The sequence below is a fragment of the Medicago truncatula genome, chromosome 6 (assembly GCF_003473485.1).
Source record: "Medicago truncatula cultivar Jemalong A17 chromosome 6, MtrunA17r5.0-ANR, whole genome shotgun sequence".
Classification (NCBI taxonomy): Eukaryota; Viridiplantae; Streptophyta; class Magnoliopsida; order Fabales; family Fabaceae; genus Medicago; species Medicago truncatula.
In genome coordinates, this window is record NC_053047.1 from 39,509,733 (window position 1) to 39,530,790 (window position 21,058).

General features: G+C 31.0%; 1 protein-coding gene across 1 annotated transcript; it reads left to right on the plus strand.

Annotated features, from left to right (window-relative positions):
* Window positions 1–14,573: 14,573 nt before the first annotated feature.
* Window positions 14,574–20,148, plus strand: LOC25496888 (ribosome maturation protein SBDS). The gene is made up of 5 exons (XM_013597597.3): window positions 14,574–14,898; window positions 14,982–15,111; window positions 17,784–17,984; window positions 18,077–18,244; window positions 19,404–20,148. The coding sequence occupies exons 1-5, from the start codon at window positions 14,765–14,767 to the stop codon at window positions 19,845–19,847; spliced, it is 1,077 nt and encodes a 358-aa protein (XP_013453051.1). The 5' UTR covers window positions 14,574–14,764; the 3' UTR covers window positions 19,848–20,148.
* The last annotated feature ends 910 nt before the right edge of the window (window positions 20,149–21,058 follow it).

The following is a 21,058-nucleotide window of genomic DNA, read 5'->3' on the forward strand; positions in this document are numbered from 1 at the left end:
TTTATTTTCTGTCGTTACTTTTACGCAATCAAACCCATCAACTTCCTAGTGGCAAAACAAAATAACCTTTTTTACATCCTAAGTAATAACGTAATAGAATTGTGGAGATTAAAAACAGTCCTTGTGGGTACGATATTTTTACTACTTCGATAGTTTTTGGTACACTTGTCAATTGTCTATCAAGTTTTGGCGCCGTTGCCGGGGACTGTTAAATCATTTCAACTTGATAATTTCGTTATTATTTAGGATTTATGTCATTTATATTTTTGTTTATATATTCAAAAGAAAAAAAAATTGAAAAAAAAATTATGATTTAATCTCTTCATGTTTATCTCATTGTAATTTGCTGCTAAAAAGTTTATCCATGTTTTGCAGCTATGATAGACAGGTTAGTAGACTGGTTACGCCTCTATGACACTGAAGAGATCGTGACGTTGCAGTATGAAAAATATATTCTATCTTTGAAGATCAAATATTTGGACAATAAAATCTCGAGCTTAAATAAGGAAAATTATTGTTGTGAGGCAAATCAACCAGGTAGTGGTTGTGAAGGGAAGAAAGAGGTGGTCAACATAGATTATAACTCTCAACTTCAAAATATTTTAGATGATTTCTTGATGTCAAATCAAGTTTCATTTGAGAAGTTTGATGTTTAGTGTGGTAATCTTGTTGAGAAAGCAGATGAGAGTGAAAAGAAATCGGTTGAGATTAAGATGAAGCGACATGCCCTCTTGGTGCAAGCTGAACATTTGAAAAAAAAAGTAGTAACATAGAAGAAAAGTCACGGGTGAGGAGCGTCGATTTGTACCTTAAAATGGAGACTCAATCAATGGAGATGAAAATTCATTTTCAAGAAAAGACTCATTATTCTGTATGGTGGGAGATCACAATGTCAATAAGCCTATTGGTGGGTGCATGGGAACATCTACATCTTTATGCTAAGTTCATGGAATTTCTACCAAACAAGAGGAAGAAGAAAGATGATATATTTTTTGTGTCATTTTTTCCACCCTAATAGTGGTTGAAGCGTCAAACTCAATGACGTAAAAGAAAGCGCTTGATGGAAGGCAACCCATCCTTTTTTCTAATTTTTTTTATTTTGTAGGTATTTTTATCCAGTGATAAAAAAGGAAAAATAAAATGAAAAAAAAAAAGTGAAAAGATGGAAAAAAAAAATGAAGTCCACATCAGTTCCTTTTCTTTCAATAACTAGTCTTTGTCCGATGTCGGTCGTGTCAGTTTGATTTTATTTTTTCAGTAACTTTAATTGTTTGCTTGTTTATATTAATGAATTTTCTTGTTTCTTGACTTTTTCCAGTTTAGTAACAATTGCTTGTTCAAGTGATATTCCAAAAAGTTCATAAGGAGGAGTGACTTGTATTTCAAAGGCGAAGTGTACGGCATGTGTGATAGGTAATCACAACTCCCAGAAATCTAACATTGTAAGGTTCATAGCCAAATTTTATTTTTTTTTCAATTACTTATATAGAGTGTTCCGTGCAACTAAATTTCTAGAACTTACATTATTTCTTGACTGTTGATTGATCTTTGTCATATACACACTAAGGAAAAAGTGATTGGTCATGTGAGCCCTTTCAAGCCTACCCTGATTTTGATTGAATTTATCCTTTATGAAAGCCTATTTGAGCCGGTAGGTTTAGATATTTTTGTTCGGTGACAAACTACATATTGAGCCTAGGGACTTTTAGGATTTGACACAAAAATGTTATATTTGAGTTAGGCTTTGTAGAATGTTGCTAAACAATAAGTTTGGGGTTGCTATTGAAATTTACAATCAACTAAGTTTGGGGTGGGGTACTAGAGAAAAAAAAAAAACATTATCATGAAAAATACACTAAAAAGTGGTGTATAAAAAATATAGAATGAAAAAGGAACGAACAATGAAAAATATGAGTAACTTTAAACTCGATTGTCCCAACAAGTTACCAATATTCTCTAGTATCTTTACAAATTGTTGTTTCAAGGGGTGAATGAGGGATTGAATCCATGCTTTAATTTCCGTAGGAGTGTCTAACTCAAATTTTGTATAGCCTACTTATCTAAATAATATCCCACCTTTACCTAAGCCCCATTATAACCTTTAAAGACCTCAAAGTGTGTAATGACGTTGATTTTGATTGACGTTTAGAAACTTTTCAAGCGTATGATAATATGTAGACCTGCATGAAGACTGTGTGAACCCTTATCAAATTGTTGAGTGGATGTGTATGGTGGATGCCAGCAAATCAAATTAGCTCATTTTTAGCTAGTAGGGAGATGAACTTTTAGGTACTATCCCTTGATCAGGTAATTGTTATTTTACTGTCGATTGTCAATATTGCTAGATTTGGATAACCATTGAAGTCACATTCATCATATATGTTTCAACCTTAACATTTAGTAACCCTAGCTTATTAGCCTTCATGCATGAGTGAGAGTATGAATCATCACGATTCACGTGAAATGTATACCATAATGCTCTTTTTGAAGAAGTACAAACCGTATGTTTCGAAGATGAATAAATGAAGAACAATTTAGTTATGAGATTTCGATTTATTTTCAATGGAGAGAAAATAATTCTTTGAATTTAGTGTTGGATAGAAATTATACCTTTAAGTGTAAAGGAGAGAGAAGTGTGATGAAAATGAGGAGAAAATAAAGTTGAAGAAGAAATGTGACCAAAAAGAAAGAGAGAAAAAAAGATAGGTGTTTTTATCTTTTAACTTAACATAACTGTTTTCCGTTATTTGAGACGGTGATGCATGTTTTTTTATCAATTAACCAACATTGAGTTTAAAAAATGATGTGCGGTCCACTATGTGTATTGAGTGCAATTAAAAAAAAAAAAACTTTTCATGCTAGAGTAGAGTTAGCAAACACTCTCTTTTGAACATTCTCTCTAATATTCACTCTCTTATTGTTTTAAATCATTGTGGATCTACACTTTGAAAATAAAACCCACACAAAATGGTGTGACATGCATTGATTTCATCCAATAAAAAAAAAGAATATTAGAAAGAGTGTTCAAAAAGTGAGTGTTGGTAACTTTCATGCTATCACTATCTATTTTGAATTTCAACACATCAAATGACAATTTATTAATTTGCAAGGCATTATATATAAATTTGCTCAAAAAAAAGGCATTATATATAAATATTCATTTCTTCTCGGGGAAAAAATTATGGTTAGAAGAAATAATTATAAAAAATCATATATGATGGAAGAGATTATGTGATGTACTCCTATCCTATTTAACCAAAATATACAATATATATGATGCAAACTATTAAAAGCAACCATTATTGGAAGAAAAAAAAATCAATATAGTACATCATCATCATCCACATTATAAACTTTGTGTGACCTTTACGTAGTTAAAGAACAATTATTCACTAATGATTCGTTATTATTTTAAGGTTTTCCTACAAAAAATGAAATTTCACACTCATGTTAAGGTAAATTTTACTCATAATTATCAGAAGGGATTTTTTTCATCCCAAAATCTACAATTAACTCAAAGTGAAAAGTAAAAAAAATAAAAAATACTTGATGAAAAAGATAGTCAATCAATAATTTTACTTTTTATCTATAAAAAATAACAAATTAACATTTTTTGGTAGTGAAAAGTGGTTTTGTTTTTTTTGTGATGGTCAAAGTTCGAACTTCGGATCTTGCGTATACTATGAATTGTGTCCTTAATAGCTGAGCTAATCCCATGAGAACAAAAGTGGTTTTGTTTACCAAGACATGGAAAGTGTTAGCACTATGTTATCTAGTAAAAGTTTAATTTCAAAATTTAGTTTTTTTAGTGGATGAAGTTGATATAAATCTAATCAATTTGTAAGTGTTTACACAAAAGCAAATTCCAGTTAAGTTTTTTAAAGAGTAAATTACACTCTCCTCCTCACAAATTTGCTTGAATTACACTTCCCTCCCCTCTTATGTTAAAATATACACTCCCCTCCCCTCTTATTCAAAATATGTTAGAAAACTTTTCACTCCCCTCCCCTAAGAGAAGCTTGAATTACTTTCCCCTCCCCTCTTATGTTAAAATCTACACTTTACTCCTTCAATATTTTTTTTATTTCTAAAAATCTAGCAAAAAAAATAATAATCTAACGCACTTAGAAAAAAAATAGTATTTCAGGTCTATTTTAATACAATAAAAAATCGAATACATATTTTTCACTATATTTTATTCACAATTCCTTTAACATGTAGTTTTAAACCATATTATAAAATATGAAACAAACCAAAATAAAATTAAAATATGTGAAAACTACTAAAGACAATAAAGCATGGTTATTTAAAAGTTAATTTTATACTCTAAATTATAAAATCAATAGAAAAATATTTGAATTTAATTACCATTGATGTTTAAATTATAAAGAAATGAATTAATTTTTCTTAAATGGTGGTTCAAAATTAATATATATCATAAAAATATTTATTTATGTTAAAATAGATTAAAGTGTAGTGCATATTTAATTATTAAGGGAGGGGGTTGTAATTCAAGCATCTTATAAGGGAAGGGAGTATACATTTTACTTTTCAAGGGAGAGGAGTGTATATTTTAACATAAGAGGAGAGAGAAGTGTAATTCAAGCATCTTTGAGGGAAGGAGAGTGTAATTTACTCTTTTTTTTTTTTTGAGAAAATAATTTACTCTTTTTTAAACTATCATTTTGTGGTATAGTTTGTACCACTTTTTTTTTTTTTTTTTTTGACACAAAATTTTGACCAAATTTTTCTTAACTGAAAATTTTGACCTCATTTAACTCTATACACACAACCAACAAACATTGAAACATTTTCTCTTTCTGATATAGCCATTAAAATATTTTCTTAATAATTATACTGTATATTCAATTATACCATCTAATTATACTTCAACCTTAACATTTAGTAACCCTAGCTTACTAGCCTCCGTGCATGAGTGAGAGTGTATGAATCATCACGTGAAATAATGTATACAATAATTCTCCATTTGTTTTTACTAAAAAAATAATTTACTACCTTGTTTTGTCCAGTTCTCCATATTAGTGTATACAAGGATTGTGAATAATCAAACTTGACAAATTTTTCAAGATAGTTTGAAAACATATCGGTCCAGTAATTTATTGCTCCAATTCTTTGTTTTTATTGCTTCTTGAAAAAATAATATCAAAATTACAGTTAGAAGAAGTTAGAATGAACAATCACACATGATGCAAAAAAGTTTTTTTGACGAAATATTTTACCAAAATTTATAATAATATGACACAAATTATTAAAAGTAATCATTTTGCAAAACAAAAAAAAATTGATATAGAACATCATCCATGTTAAATAGTCAACTTTGTTTCGTGTATTAGGTAATTCGAGAGCAATTATTCACAACAACTCGTGATTGTTTTAATTTTTCCATTTTAAAATATTATTTAAGTTTTTCCTACAACCAAATAAAGTTTTACACTCATGTTAAGGTAAATTTATTTATAATTATAAGAAGGAAAAAATACTTTTCGTAATCTACAACTAACTCAAAGTGAAAAGTAAAAATGAACCCAAAATACGTGATAAAAAAAAAGATAGTCAAACTATAATTTATCTTTTTTGATATGAAAAATGTTGTTTTTTTTACAAAGACATGAGAAGTGTTAGCACCATGTTATCTAGTAAGAGTTTATTTCTAATTTTGTTATTTTAGTGGATGAAGTTCATATAAGTCTATTATATCCTATATAAACCAATATTTATACTTGAATAGAAGACAAACAAACAACAAGTTCCACCGCTAGACCTTTTTAGATAGCAAAATCAATCATCGTAAACACAACATTCATGGACCTAGGAGACATGACATTGTTATGCATGACCTTTTGAACTCTTTGTAGAAGGTCAACAGCCATGGTCAAAAGCAAATGGTCTAAAAGCATGTTGCAACACTTTCTCATGTTTGGCCACTTTGTTTGACGCAACTTTTAAGGCTGCATGTCCTAACGTAAAATGCCCGACACCTAATCCCATAAGTGATGAAACCCCGGTCAAGTCTACACATGCATGTTTTCCTCCTACTCATCTGTACACCATAACATCCGCAGGCCTGAGTGTTGATCTTCTATCTAGTAGGTCAGTCAGGAAGTTCACATGCGCCTCTTTCTTCACTGATACTCCCGCCCGTCAAAATATATCAAAAAGTACATCCCTAACAAAGTCATGTATGTACTTAAAGTTGGGAAGCTCCTCACAATGAGCGACATGCTCCCCAAAAGTATCCAGGCACACCTTACGACAAACAGGGCACACATCATCAATAGGAAATAGTTGAATCATAAGACAATATCTAGGGATAGTATGGTACTCCTAAGCATGAGTTTCTTGCAAACAGCCTAAAATTATCTTCTGTCTCGTGGTTGTGTCAAACTTAACTTCCATATCTTGAACACTTTTACTAAAAAGATCACTCGTCAAAACATGTTGTGCTTTAGGAAGGACGTTGTCTTTGCTAGTAAAACTGCTAACGTCAAATCTGGAATCGTACCACGAAGATCATCCAAAGCATTATCAAAAACCGAGCGATACCACATATCCCAATGTCTCTTACAATATGATCTTGTAGCACCCAAGACTGTGCCCTAGAAGCCACAAAGCCTATGAGTAAGCCTCTACTACAAAGTACAAACCCAACCTCCAAACCTAATAGGTAAAGAAGCCAACCTCCATTAAAGGTCCCCAAAAAAGGATATTCACCAACCACAATGTCCTCAACCGCTCCACCCAACTCTTTATCAAACAACATAGTCGCCTCCTCCATGTGAATCGGTTGGCATGTCTTTAAGTCTATTTAATTTGTAAATGTTTATACAAAAGCAAATGACAATTAAATATTTAAGTATCTAAAAAAATATAGTTAAATATATAAAATTTTAATTAGTATTTTTTTAAGGGATTTAAGATTTTAATTTTTATTATTACTAGTTTTGAGCAATTTCTTATTTTTACACAGTTTTTGACCAAAAGTTTTGACCACTTTAACTCTAGATACACAAACATTAAAGCATTTTCCCTTTTTGATAGTCAATAAAATAATTTCTTTCTTTTGACTGATTTTCTGGCACAAAATTTGACGCCTAAAGACCTAGGCTTAGGTTGCTTCGCCCAAATATTGATCTTGTTCTTTTTGAAGAGGTACAAACTCAAGTATAAAATTTGGTTTTATTTTTAACCGAGAGAAATTAATATCTTGAATGTAGTGTTGGTTAGAAATTGTACCTATAAGTTTGTAAAAGAAAGAGAAGTGTGACTAAAATGCGGAGAAAATAAACTTGAAGAAGAAGTGTGACCAAACAGAAAGATAGAAAAAAAGACAGGTGTTTTTATCCTTTTAAATTGACATAACTGTTTTTCGTTATTTGAGACGGTGATGCATGTTTTTTTATCAATCAACTAACGTAAAGTTTAAAAAATGACGTGCAGTCCACTATGTGAATTGAATGCAATTACAAAAAACTTTTCATGATATAACTATATATTTTGAATTTCAACAACATCAAATGACAATTTTGATAATTAGGCATTACAGAAATAATCATTTCTTCTCAGATTTTTATATTTTGTGTCATATGTTTCAATGTTGAGAGGTTTTTCTTCTATTAGATTTTATGTCATGTATTTCAAGACATGAAAAGTGTTAACACTATGCTATCTAGCAAAAGTTTAATTTCAAATTTTTGTTATTTTAGTGGATGAAATTGATATAAATCTAATCAATTGGTAAAAACTCAAGTATGAAATTTGATTTTATTTTTAACCGAGAGAAATTAATTTCTTGAATTTAGTGTTGGTTAGAAATTGTAGCTTTAAGTGTGTAAAAGAAAGAGAAGTGTGACTAAAATGCGGATAAAATAAAGTTGAAGAAGAAGTGTGACAAAATAAAAAGATAGAAAAAAGGACAGGTGTTTTTATCCTTTTAAATTGACATAACTATTTTTCGTTATTTGAGACGGTGATGCATGTTTTTTTATCAATCAACTAACGTAGAGTTTAAAAAATGACGTGCAGTCCGCTATGTGAATTGAATGCAATTACAAAGAACTTTTCATGATATCACTATCTATTTTGAATTTCAATAACATCAAATGACTATTTTGATAATTTTCAAGACATTACAGAAATAAACTTTTTTTTTTCTTCATATTTTTATATTTTGTGTCATATGTTTCAATGTTGAGAGGTTTTTCTTCTATTAGATTTTATGTCGTGTATTTCAAGACATGAAAAGTGTTAACACTATGTTATCTAGTATAAGTTTTAATTTCAAAATTTAGTTATTTTAGTGGATGAAATTGATATAAATCTAATCAATTGGTACAAACTCAAGTATGAAACTTGGTTTTATTTTTAACTAAGAGAAATTAATTTCTTGAATTTAGTGTTGGTTAGAAATTGTAGCTTTAAGTGTGTAAAAGAAAGAGAAGTCTGACTAAAATGTGGAGAAAATAAAGTTGAATAAGAAGTGTGACGAAAAAGAAAGATAGAAAAAAAGTTAGGGTTTTTATCCTTTTAAATTGGCATAATTGTTTTTCGTTATTTGAGACGGTGATGCATGTTTTTTTTATCAATCAACTAACGTAGAGTTTAAAAAATGACGTGCAGTCCACTATGTGAATTGAATGCAATTACAAAGAACTTTTCATGATATCACTATCTATTTTGAATGTCGACAACATCAAATGACTATTTTGATAATTTTCAAGGCAATACAGAAATAATCATTTCTTCTCAGATTTTTATATTTTGTGTCATATGCGTCAATGCTGAGAGGTTTTTCTTCTATTAGATTTTATGTCATGTATTTCAAGACATGAAAAGTGTTAACACTATGCTATCTAGCAAAAGTTTAATTTCAAATTTTTGTTATTTTAGTGGATGAAATTGATATAAATCTAATCAATTGGTAAAAACTCAAGTATGAAATTTGGTTTTATTTTTAACCGAGAGAAATTAATTTCTTGAATTTAGTGTTGGTTAGAAATTGTAGCTTTAAGTGTGTAAAAGAAAGAGAAGTGTGACTAAAATGCGGATAAAATAAAGTTGAAGAAGAAGTGTGACAAAATAAAAAGATAGAAAAAAGGACAGGTGTTTTTATCCTTTTAAATTGACATAACTATTTTTCGTTATTTGAGACGGTGATGCATGTTTTTTTATCAATCAACTAACGTAGAGTTTAAAAAATGACATGCAGTCCACTATGTGAATTGAATGCAATTACAAAGAACTTTTCATGATATCACTATCTATTTTGAATTTCAATAACATCAAATGACTATTTTGATAATTTTCAAGGCATTACAGAAATAAACATTTTTTGTCAGATTTTTATATTTTGTGTCATATGTTTCAATGCTGAGAGGTTTTTCTTCTATTAGATTTTATGTCGTGTATTTCAAGACATGAAAAGTATTAACACTATGTTATCTAGTATAAGTTTTAATTTCAAAATTTAGTTATTTTAGTGGATGAAATTGATATAAATCTAATCAATTGGTACAAACTCAAGTATGAAACTTGGTTTTATTTTTAACTAAGAGAAATTAATTTCTTGAATTTAGTGTTGGTTAGAAATTGTACCTTTAAGTGTGTAAAAGAAAGAGAAGTGTGAGTAAAATGTGGAGAAAATAAAGTTGAATAAGAAGTGTGACGAAAAAGAAAGATAGAAAAAAAGTTAGGATTTTTATCCTTTTAAATTGACATAATTGTTTTTCGTTATTTGAGACGGTGGTGCATGTTTTTTTTATCAATCAACTAACGTAGAGTTTAAAAAATGACGTGCAGTCCACTATGTGAATTGAATGCAATTACAAAGAACTTTTCATGATATCACTATCTATTTTGAATGTCGACAACATCAAATGACTATTTTGATAATTTTCAAGGCAATACAGAAATAATCATTTCTTCTCAGATTTTTATATTTTGTGTCATATGCGTCAATGCTGAGAGGTTTTTCTTCTATTAGATTTTATGTCATGTATTTCAAGATATGAAAAGTGTTAACACTATGTTATCTAGCAAAAGTTTAATTTCAAAATTTAGTTATTTTAGTGGATGAAATTGATATAAATCTAATCAATTGGTACAAACTCAAGTATGAAATTTGGTTTTATTTTCAACCGAGAGAAATTAATTTCTTGAATTTAGTGTTGGTTAGAAATTGTACCTTTAAGTGTGTAAAAGAAAGAGAAGCGTGACTAAAATGTGGAGAAACTAAAGTTGAATAAGAAGTGTGACCAAAAAGAAAGATAGAAAAAAAGACAGGTGTTTTTATCCTTTTTAAATTGATATAACTGTTTTTCGTTATTTGAGACGGTGATGCATGTTTTTTTATCAATCAACTAACATAGAGTTTAAAAAATAACGTGCAGTCCACTATGTGAATTGAATGCAACTATAAAGAACTTTTCATGCTATCACTATCTATTTTGAATTTCAACAACATCAAATGACAATTTTGATAAGTTTCAAGGCTTTACAGAAATAATCATTTCTTCTCAGATTTAATTTATAAAAGGAATTGCTCCTTATAATGAAAGGAATGCTCCCCAAAAGTATCCAGACACACCTTACGACAAATAGGGCACACCTGATCAATAGGAAATATTGGAATCATAAGGCGATATATAAAGATTGTATGGCACTCCATTGGTAACATTTGCTGAACTAACCATCAATCGAGATAACAAGAAGAAAATCATGAGCATGTCCTACTTGCAAACATCCTATAATTGTCTTCTGTCTTGTGGTCATGTCAAACTTAACTTCCATATCTTGAACACTTTACCTAAAAAGAGCACTCGCCAAAACATGTTGTGCTTTAGGAGGGACGTTGTCTTCGCAAGTAAAATTGCTAACGTCAAATCTGGAATCGTACCATGAAGACCATCCAAAGCATTATCAAAATCCGAGTTCATGCCACATATCACACTATCTCTCAAAATATGATCTTGTGGCACCCAAGAATGTGCCCTAAAAGCCACAAAGCATATGAGGAAGCCTCTACTGCTGAGTACAAACCCAACCCTCTAAACCTAATAGGTAAAGAAGCCAACCTCCATTGAAGGTCCCCAAAGAAAGGACTTCCACCAACCACATTGTCCTCAATCACTCCACGCAGCTCTTTATCAAACAACATAGCCACCTCCTCCATGTGAATCGGTTGACACGTCTTTAAGTCTATTTAATTTGTAAATGTTTATACAAAAGAAAATGACAATTAAATATTTAAGTCGATCTCTAAAAAAATACAATTAAATATATAAGATTTTAATTAGTATTTTTTTAAGGGATTTAAGATTTTAATTTTTATTATTATGTAGCTTTGACCAATTTCTTATTTTTACACAAAGTTTTTGACTGAAAGTTTTGACCACATTTAAGTCTAGATGCACAAACATTAAAACATTTTCTCTTTTTCTCTTTTTGATAGTCAATAAAATAATTTCTTCTTTTGACTAATTTTCTGGCCCAAAATTTGACGCCTAGAGATCTAGGCTTAGGTTGCTTCGCCCAAATATCGATCTTGTTCTTTATGAAGAGGTACAAACTCAAGTATGAAATTTGGTTTTATTTTCAACCGAGAGAAATTAATTTCTTGAATTTAGTGTTGGTCAGAAATTGTACCTTTAACTGTGTAAAAGAAAGAGAAGTGTGACTAAAATGCGGAGAAAATAAAGTTGAAGAAGAAGTGTGACCAAAAAGAAAGATAGAAAGAAAAAAGAAAATAAAGACAGGTGTTTTTATCCTTTTAAATTGACATAACTGTTTTTGGTTATTTGAGACGGTGATGCATGTTTTTTTATCAATTAACTAACATAGAGTTTAAAAAATGACGTACAATCCATTATTTGTATTGAATGCAACTACAACATGCTTTCACTATCTATTTTGAATTTCAACAACATTAAATGACAATTTTGATAGTAATTTGCAAGGCATTACAGAAATATTCATTTCTTCTAGATTTTTAGATTTTGTGTCACGTATTTCAATGCTGAGAGGTTTAAGAAAATTTGGATAACTGTTGAAGTCACATACATCATCATATGTTTCAACCTTAACATTTATTTAGTAACCCTAGCTTATTAGCCTTCATGCGACAGTGAGAGTATGAATCATCACGATTCACGTGAAATTTATACCATAATTCTCCATTTGTTTTTACTATAAAAATTAATTTACCTTGTTTTGCCAATTCTCCATATTAGTATGATTTTTTGGTTGCAACAGGAAATTATGTGGCAAAGTGAATTATTATATACAAGGATTGTGAATAATCAAACTTGATTTTTTTTTCTTTCAAGATGGTTTGAAAACATATCAGTCCAGTATTGCTCCAATTTTTTGTTGTCATCAACTGCTATGTAATATGTTCCACCACCTCTTATTTTCCTATGATTTTTGATCAAGTAATTGAAACAATCGATCTAAAGAGGAAAAATAGACGGAAAAAATATTTAAAAAGATAAAGGTTTGATAGAAAAACATTAAATAGGAGTTAAATCAAGAAGAAGAAAATATTCATTTATAGAACTCAGATCCTCAGATTTTCACAATGTAACTTAAAACCTCACAGCATTGAAATACATCATTCAAAAAAAATAAAAATTGAAATACATGAAATAAAATCTATTTGAAATGGAATTCACCACATCCATATTTACGGTGGGAAAAAAGATAGAAACATGTATTTACCAACTTTGCATATTCCATCAGTGAGTTATAAGAATGAAAGTTTTACCTTTTTTGACTCAATTTTTTTAATTATTTCTTCCCAAATTATATTTTGTTGACCAACATTAATAAAAAAAAAAAATTCAAAATAAATCATTTTGAAAGTTAAAAAGGTAAATAAATTAAGTCCAAATTCAACACTCCATCTTTAGACACAACCAACAAATATTTACAACTCCCTTAAAAAAAGAAAAATTTACAACTAATAAAATAAACATAAAAATCTAAATTGTAAAATAAGAAGAAAAGATAAATTAATTTAAAAAAAGAGAAATGCTAACAACACTCTCTTTTCAACACTCTTTCCACCACTCACTTATTTATTGGATGAAATCAATATATGTCCCACCATTTTGTGGGAGTTCAATTTTCAAAGTGTAGACCCACAATGATTTAAGCCAATAAAAAAGTGAATAATAGAGATAGTGTTGCTAGCATTACTCTTAAAAAAATAATGAGAGGTCTTCTTCTTTCACGTGTTTTTTTTTTTTGGGTGTATCTTCTTTCTGCTTGCAGTTTTGCCTCTATTAGAGCACAATGATCACATATTCACATGCAATGATGTTAAATTTTCTCATAAAAATTTATGTTGTTTTTTTAAAGGTCATAACCAATGTTGCTCTTTTATAATACTATTTGATGGACTTGTATGCGAAATACTTTATGTTTGAGATTTGGAGACGGTGCTATGATATATGACTCAAAGAAATCGTGGTTGGACTTAACTCATCAACCCTACAATACTAGTTTGTGAGATGAAGAATACCTCCACTTATACACATGTTTAAGTTATATTTTGTTTGATGTTTGCCTCCATTTATAAATACATATTCAATCAATATTTTGTTCGATATAAGACTCTTTAATAGTAACATCAAAGTTTTAATTTACTATGTTTAACTAATTGATTTTGATTTGTTTAAGATTTTATTGTTAGATGGTTTGAAGGGTGATTACACACGCTTGATGAATCTTTCCTTTTTATTCCATAAAAGGAACCTTTTTACGTTGATATTGTGTTGTGTATGTGATCTTTGAACGATGTCTTAAGTCATATGTTTGAGTGCTTGAGAAAGGTTTTGGGTGAATCATCTTAATACTAAAATAAAATTGCTTTGTAAAGTTTAAACAAACATACATATCATACTTTTAAGTTTATTTTTAAGTACCTCTAAAATATTTCTTCAAACTTTGGTCCTCCTAATTTTCTGTTACAAATTTTATATATATTTTTTTTTTATTTGTAAAAATTCACATTACATGTTTAACGGTGGGAATAGGCCGGACATACCAATAAAAGGCAGACCCAGATGACTTTTCTACAAGCCTTAGTTTAACCTATTCAAATTAATGAGTTTTTCAAAAAATTTAAGTCTAACCTATTTACTAAATGACCTAAGTCAGATTGAACTTTAAATATACCGGATCATAGGCTCCATAAGGACAGTATTGTCTATTCTTACCTCAACATATGTTCCAAGCGACAATTAATTATGATATGTCATTACTAAGACCTTGAAATATCATTAGTTCAATAACTTAACTAATTCATCTTTAATGGATTTTAGAACAATTGAATAAGTGGGAGTTGCTGTTTATATTATGGTATAAGACCAGAATGCAACAATAATTAACTACTACTGAGGTAAAAACGTGATTTCAAAGTGCGTGACAAGATCACATATATTATTTATTGAATGAATCTAAAAAGTCAATTTTTGCTTATAATAATGACCGAAGAGAGTATCTGTTCAAGAGCAATTTTCTCTGAATTGATCCTTTCAAAAATCAAGACCCGAATTAAATTGGAAATCTGGTCGGATCGATTGCGAAAATCGGGTCGGTTCGTGATAAAAGTTGCGCGCTTAAACCTATCTACGAAGCTTCCAGAATCTCCAATTTCATTTCATTTCATCTTTCTCAACCGAAACAAAGAGCTCAATAAAAAAGCGATTATCAAAATAATCGATTATTTCATTCAAATTCTACTACAATGTCTCGTTCGTTGGTTCAACCAATAGGTCAAAAGCGATTAACAAACGTAGCAGTTGTTCGTCTGAAGAAACACGGCATGCGTTTCGAAATCGCTTGTTACCCTAACACTGTTCTTTCATGGCGTTCCGGCGTGTACGTAATCTTGAAACCCTAATTTTGTGTGATTATTATGTGTTTAATTGAGTTAATTGATGGATTAATCGGTGATTTTGTAGTGAAAAGGATATTGATGAAGTGTTGCAGTCACATACGGTTTATACGAATGTTTCGAAAGGTGTTCTTGCTAAGTCTAAGGATTTGAATGCTGCGTTTGGTACTGATGATCATTCCAGTATTTGCTTAGAGGTTTGTTACTCGAAATGCTTAATGAATTCGATGTTAGTTGTTTTGTAGCTTTGAAGTACTGAAATAGACACTAACACGTCGATACTCATAATAATTTAAGAAAATAACGATTGAATGTAATTATATATGTCGGTGTTGTGGACATTGACACGTGTAAAATACCTGACCACCTTTTCGATCAGAAGTGTTGGTGTTGCAAAGTTTTATAAAGTTAAACTTTCTTTTTATAGCTATGTCTTTTTATAGCTACGAAACATTGACACAGACACAGAAACCAAAACGTTGCATTGATATGTTGATACCAGTGATAGTTTAAGAAAATCACTTAATTGAATGTAATCACATGTGTATGTGTGTGTCTGTGTCGGACATTAACACGTGTAGGACACCAGACATGTCTTAGATCAGAAGTGTCGGTGCTATAAGGTTTTATAGTGTTATTATATTGACTTTTTAATAAGCTTTGGTGTTAGGAAATAAATTATTACATAAATTAGGAAAATTGTTGTGAGTTTTTTTAGATAGAGTTTGCTTGAAGTGGAAAGTTAGTTTTAATAATTTAAGAAAATGACCTAATGGAATGTAATCACATGCGTAAGTGTTGTGTCTGTCTTGGGCACTGGCATGTGTACCTTACACGCATTCGATCCGAAGTTTGTGGTTATTTACATAATTTATGCTTAAAGGTTGGTTTGGAGATGAATTATTTACATAATTTATGCTTAGAGGTTGGTTATTCCTACTTACTTGATCAATTCAATGTTGGTTGTTTTATAGCTATGAAACACTGACATTGGACACGCCTTCGATTAGAACTCTTAGTGCTAAGAGTTATACAGACTTTTTAATAAGCTTAGGTGTTCGGAAATGAATTATTAAAAAAAAATTATGCATATTATTGTTGCCTTTTTTTTTAAAGAAAGTATGCTTGAAATGGAAATTAGTGTTGATGTTTCTCTCCTTTAACTTCTCTGTAAACACTTCTTAAGCACTCAAGCTTAATTTGGGTTGGCGTATGATCAGTGGTGGATCCTGAGTAAACTTGTTACTTGTTAGGGTGCCAAACTTCTATGGAATATATATTAAACGGTTTCAGGAAGTAGTAAAAATTATTAACTGGCCTGTGGTTTATTTTGTTTGAAAGCAGCAAGGGGTGCGCGTTCTAATCCCGGCAAACATGTTTTCTTTTTAATAAAATATGTAAAAATACAGGAGAAATATGTAAAAAAAAAAAAAATGGCAGAAGTGTCGAACTCGTGACCTCTGGCAAATTGTTAAAACACATTTCCACTGCAACAGACGAAAACTAATAGATATAATACGCCTGATATAGCATATATAGAAAACCTGGGGGATACCATTGGCTCCCATGGGTCTATATAGGTAGATCCGCCACTGTGTATGATAAGTATTTGGATTTATCTACTGAGGTATGCATTTATCAAGAGTGTTTGAGAGAGACTATAAAAAGTGTTTATCAAGTTATCATATGTCCATAAGCTCAGGAAATGAGTTATTTACAGAAGTCATGCCAAAAATGGCTGAGTTATGGCCTATAATTCAAGGTATTCAGTTAGCAATACCACGTCATGGCCTTTCCAACTATTGGACAAAGTCTAGTTCATTAGCTGCCTGCGATCAACCTTATTCAGTAAGGATGCCCTGCTACAGATCCGTGCCATGGGTAGGTTTATGATATCAAAAAGACCGCGACTTAAGTCCCAATTGTAAAGTTCTCCCATGTGGATGCATTGGCGAAGATTGGTTTAGCTCAACCTTATTATTTTGAGAGTTTATGATATTTCCCCTGATTCCATTACCCTACTTAGCCTTCCTAGTTGATTGTGATAGTACTCTCTTTCTGAGAGGTTTCTAGTTTCTATTTTGGGGTCTTAGCCCCTTTTTATTCATCAAAAAAGAAAAAAAAATTGTGATTAATTTTTGTTTGAAAAAAAAAATTTATTCAAGGCCCTAGTTTCTGTTTCTCTCATTTGACTTCTCTGTAAGAACCTTAAGCACTCAGGCTGCATTTGGGTTGGCTTATGAACAATTATTTGAATAAGCACCGTCAAAGTGTTTAAATGAAACTGTTAAAAAATAGCTTATGATATTGTCCATAAGCTTTTTTCAACTTTTTTGTAATAGGTTATTTAGAACAGCTTATGAACACCGCATACAACTTACATGAAAGTAGTTTAATCACAATTTCTCTTTGATTATAGCATTACTTGTAGCTTATACATATGCGTGTGTGATAAACGTTTAATCAATAAGCACTTAATTAATTTTTTTATCCAAATGTATCCTAAGTGAGTGTGTATGGGAGAGAATATTTCCAACTTATTTGGGTTTATCTGATAGTAATATAAGCACTTGTGTGACTGTAACTTATGATATATTCTGAAGTTGTTTTCAGTAAGCTTTTCAGAGTAGCTTCTGAAAACAACTTATAACTTCTATGAGAACAGTTTAACCATATGGACTTGATTATAGAAGTAGCTTATATATAAGTGTTTAATTGAGTTATTTACCCAAGTCACAAGCATACCTTTTTAATTGAAATGTTTTTTGAAGTTAGAAACTAATTCAAACCCGGTTTATGCGTAATCATTAGTCATTTAACTGTTAGTTGAAGACATGTGTGAATTTTATGAAATGTTTTTCTGTTGCAGATTTTGAAGAAGGGGGAACTTCAGGTTGCTGGTAAAGAGAGGGAGTCAATGCTGTCTAGTCAGTTCAGGGACATTGCCACCATTGTAATGCACAAGACTTTTAATCCTGAGACTAAGCGCCCTTACACTATCAGCATGATTGAACGCCTCATGAGGGATATCCATTTTGCTGTTGATCCAAACAGCACCTCCAAGAAGCAGGTATCTTGTCCTGGCATTCTAAATAATTCTATATAATGATTGTCTCATGTAACCGTTATGACAAATTGATTATTATGAAAGTTGTATTACAGGCTCTGGAGTTGATTCAGGAGCTTCAGAAGCACTACCCTATAAAACGGTGTCCATTGAGGGTACGCGCTGCTGCCCCTGAAGAGGAAGTACCCATCCTTTTGGAAAAGCTGAGCGAGTGGAAGGCAACCGTTATTTCTAAAGAAGGGACAGCTGCTCAGCTATCTGTTGTAAGTTCTGTGTTGCTCAGTTTTTTCATGGTTCCATTTTATTCTCTGTAACACTGGGTTTTCTGTTCTAGAAGCATTGTTATAGTTGATGATTTAATACAATAACAACCAAGCTTTATCCCACTAAGTGGAGCCGGCTACATAGTTGATGATTTAGTGAGTTACTTATTTTTATCTCATTTTATCCAACACAAAAACAGATCATGTTTTGAACATCTGTGATAATTACAGTAATATGTTAATAGTCGGTAACTTCCTTTTACTACATTTTATCCAACACATCAAAAAGGGCCATCTTTTGGACATTTGTGATAATTCCAGAGTTAGGGTGTTAGTTAGTAACTTCCTTTTATCACGTTTTATCTGGTTATTTTATCCAAGTTTGAGAGGCGCATTTTATCTGGTTTCTCAGGATTGTTTCTTGTCCTTTTTAGGCAAGTATTTGGGTAGAATTTGATCACGTGCAGTAGTTTTTTTTGGGCTATTGTTGCTTTTTTGTTTGTTTTGAAAACTCGGTATCCGGCCCAAGGAGCAACCAATCTGCGGGGACCCGTTTACGGGCTGTTGTTACTTGTTTTTGTTTTTTGTTGGCATGGCAGGCTTTGTTAGCTCTGGTTTGTGCCTGGTTTGCTTGTTTTAGTTGGCTCTGCTTATGCAGATTTTGTAGGTTTGTTGCCTTGTTCCAGGGTATGCCTTGTACTTGGAACCGAGTTATTATAAATAAATTCTGCTGTTTAAAATGAAGAGAAAAAAAATAGTGATAACATAACCAAATACCCTTTTACTGCTGTTAGCTGATCAGAAATTTCTGATACTGACATGCAATTTCTGTAAGTTGTGGCCACATTCAATCTGCTTGTCAAAGAAAAGTACTAACTAACCTGTGAAGAATTCAGATTCATTTATGGACTTCTTTTCTGGTTTCACCCCTCATCTCAACAAAATAACCCATAAAAAAACTAATGGAAAGTCCATGTCTATAAATGTCCCATGATTCTTCCATTTCAAATATTATTACTGTTAGCCCCTGTTATTAATCATAATCCTTTCCTTAAGTTGTGTCTGGTATATCTGCATTTACGTATATGGTTAATCTTAATCTTGATTCTGCAAAAATTTTGAGGATAATTGATTGATATGATTTCTAATTGGGTTGCAGGTTTTTGAATTGGAGCCTGGTCTGTATAAGGATTGTCATGACTTTGTTATGAATAAGATGCATGGAAGATTTGAAGTTCTTGCCCACTCTCTTTATGTGGATGGGGATACTCATGTGGATTACAATGATCATGAGGACATGCCTGCACCATTGCCTCAAAGAACTCCTGAATCTGTGCTTGAGCTGAATGATAAACTTCAAAAGCAAACAATTTCGTCTGGACCTAAGCCTAATGAGGGACAACAACCAAAGCAAAATAAGTGCAACACATGTGATGCTTGTTTTGAAGATGCTAAGTTGTACAGGGAACACCACAAGAGTGAGTGGCACAAGCACAATATGAAGCGTAAAACAAGGCAACTTCCTCCACTATCTGAAGAAGAGTGCACGGCGGATATGGAATTGTTTGAATCAAAATCTGATTTGAAGGATTATTCATTTTGAGTTGGCAATCGGTGTTTTAGAGATGTTGTACCAAAAAAGTGTTTTAGAGATTTTACTGGTAATCAGTTTATGACAAGTTTTGCGTGTATACGTGTGCCTATTTTGTTAGGACAGTCTGAATTGTGTAAAATGTTGACATAGAAATCTTTGAAATTACATCGAACATACTTTATTACTGGTGACAACGATTAGTGTACTTCTGCTTTCTCTTGGTCTGACAGTGATGTAATGCGCAATTGTATAAGAAACAATCAAAGACGTTGTTATGATTAATCAAGTCACTGTGGTTTATGAGAATGAAGCAGCTTGTCAATTATGTACTATGCTCTTTGTATCATGAGCATTTTTCTATTCTCAAGCTTCTTAGGGGATCCAAGTATCCATGATTTTCAGGACTTATCTGCAATTTAACAACTTTTAATCATTAAGGTTTCACTTTGCACCAGTGAAGCCTGGATACGAGATACGATACTACACCGATACGTTGATATCGGAAAATTTCAAAAATCAAGATACGATACGGCTGGAATACGTTAATAAAAAAAATTATATAATTAAATGTATAATATAATTATAACATTTTTTTAATATGCAAATATATTAACAAACATAAGAAACTAGACTCGTAGCACATTAACATAAATATAAATAATATTGACGATTAAGAGAGTGGTGATTAGTCAATTACATACGCAAAATATACCAAAAAGAGCACCATCAGTGTTATATAAATGTTATACTTTATCCAAAAGGAACATTGTTAATGCTATACTATATTGATCCAAAAAAGAAGCACTATATCCAAAGTGGAAGGCGACTATTTTGGAAAAAAAAGTTGAAACCCTAATTTTTTAAAAAGGGGAAGATGAAATTGTTTCTGTGGTATGGTGTGTGTCGTACTGGCACCAAAGAAAGATAAAGGAAATGTATATATATTATAGTAATATAATATTTTTATTCTTATGTTTTACAAAAAAAAACACAGAAATCAAAATAATATAAAAAAAAAAACACAAGTATCCGTGCGTATCGGGACGTATCGGAAAATTATTTTCTTAAAAAATAAAATTTAATATTTGGATACTCTCCTGATACGTATCGGGAAATATCGAACAGGTATCAGTGCAGGATACGCAGGGGATACGGTACGTCATTCATTTTAAAGTATCGGGGCTTCACAACTTTGCACCCTACAAGTGCGAAAGAAATCC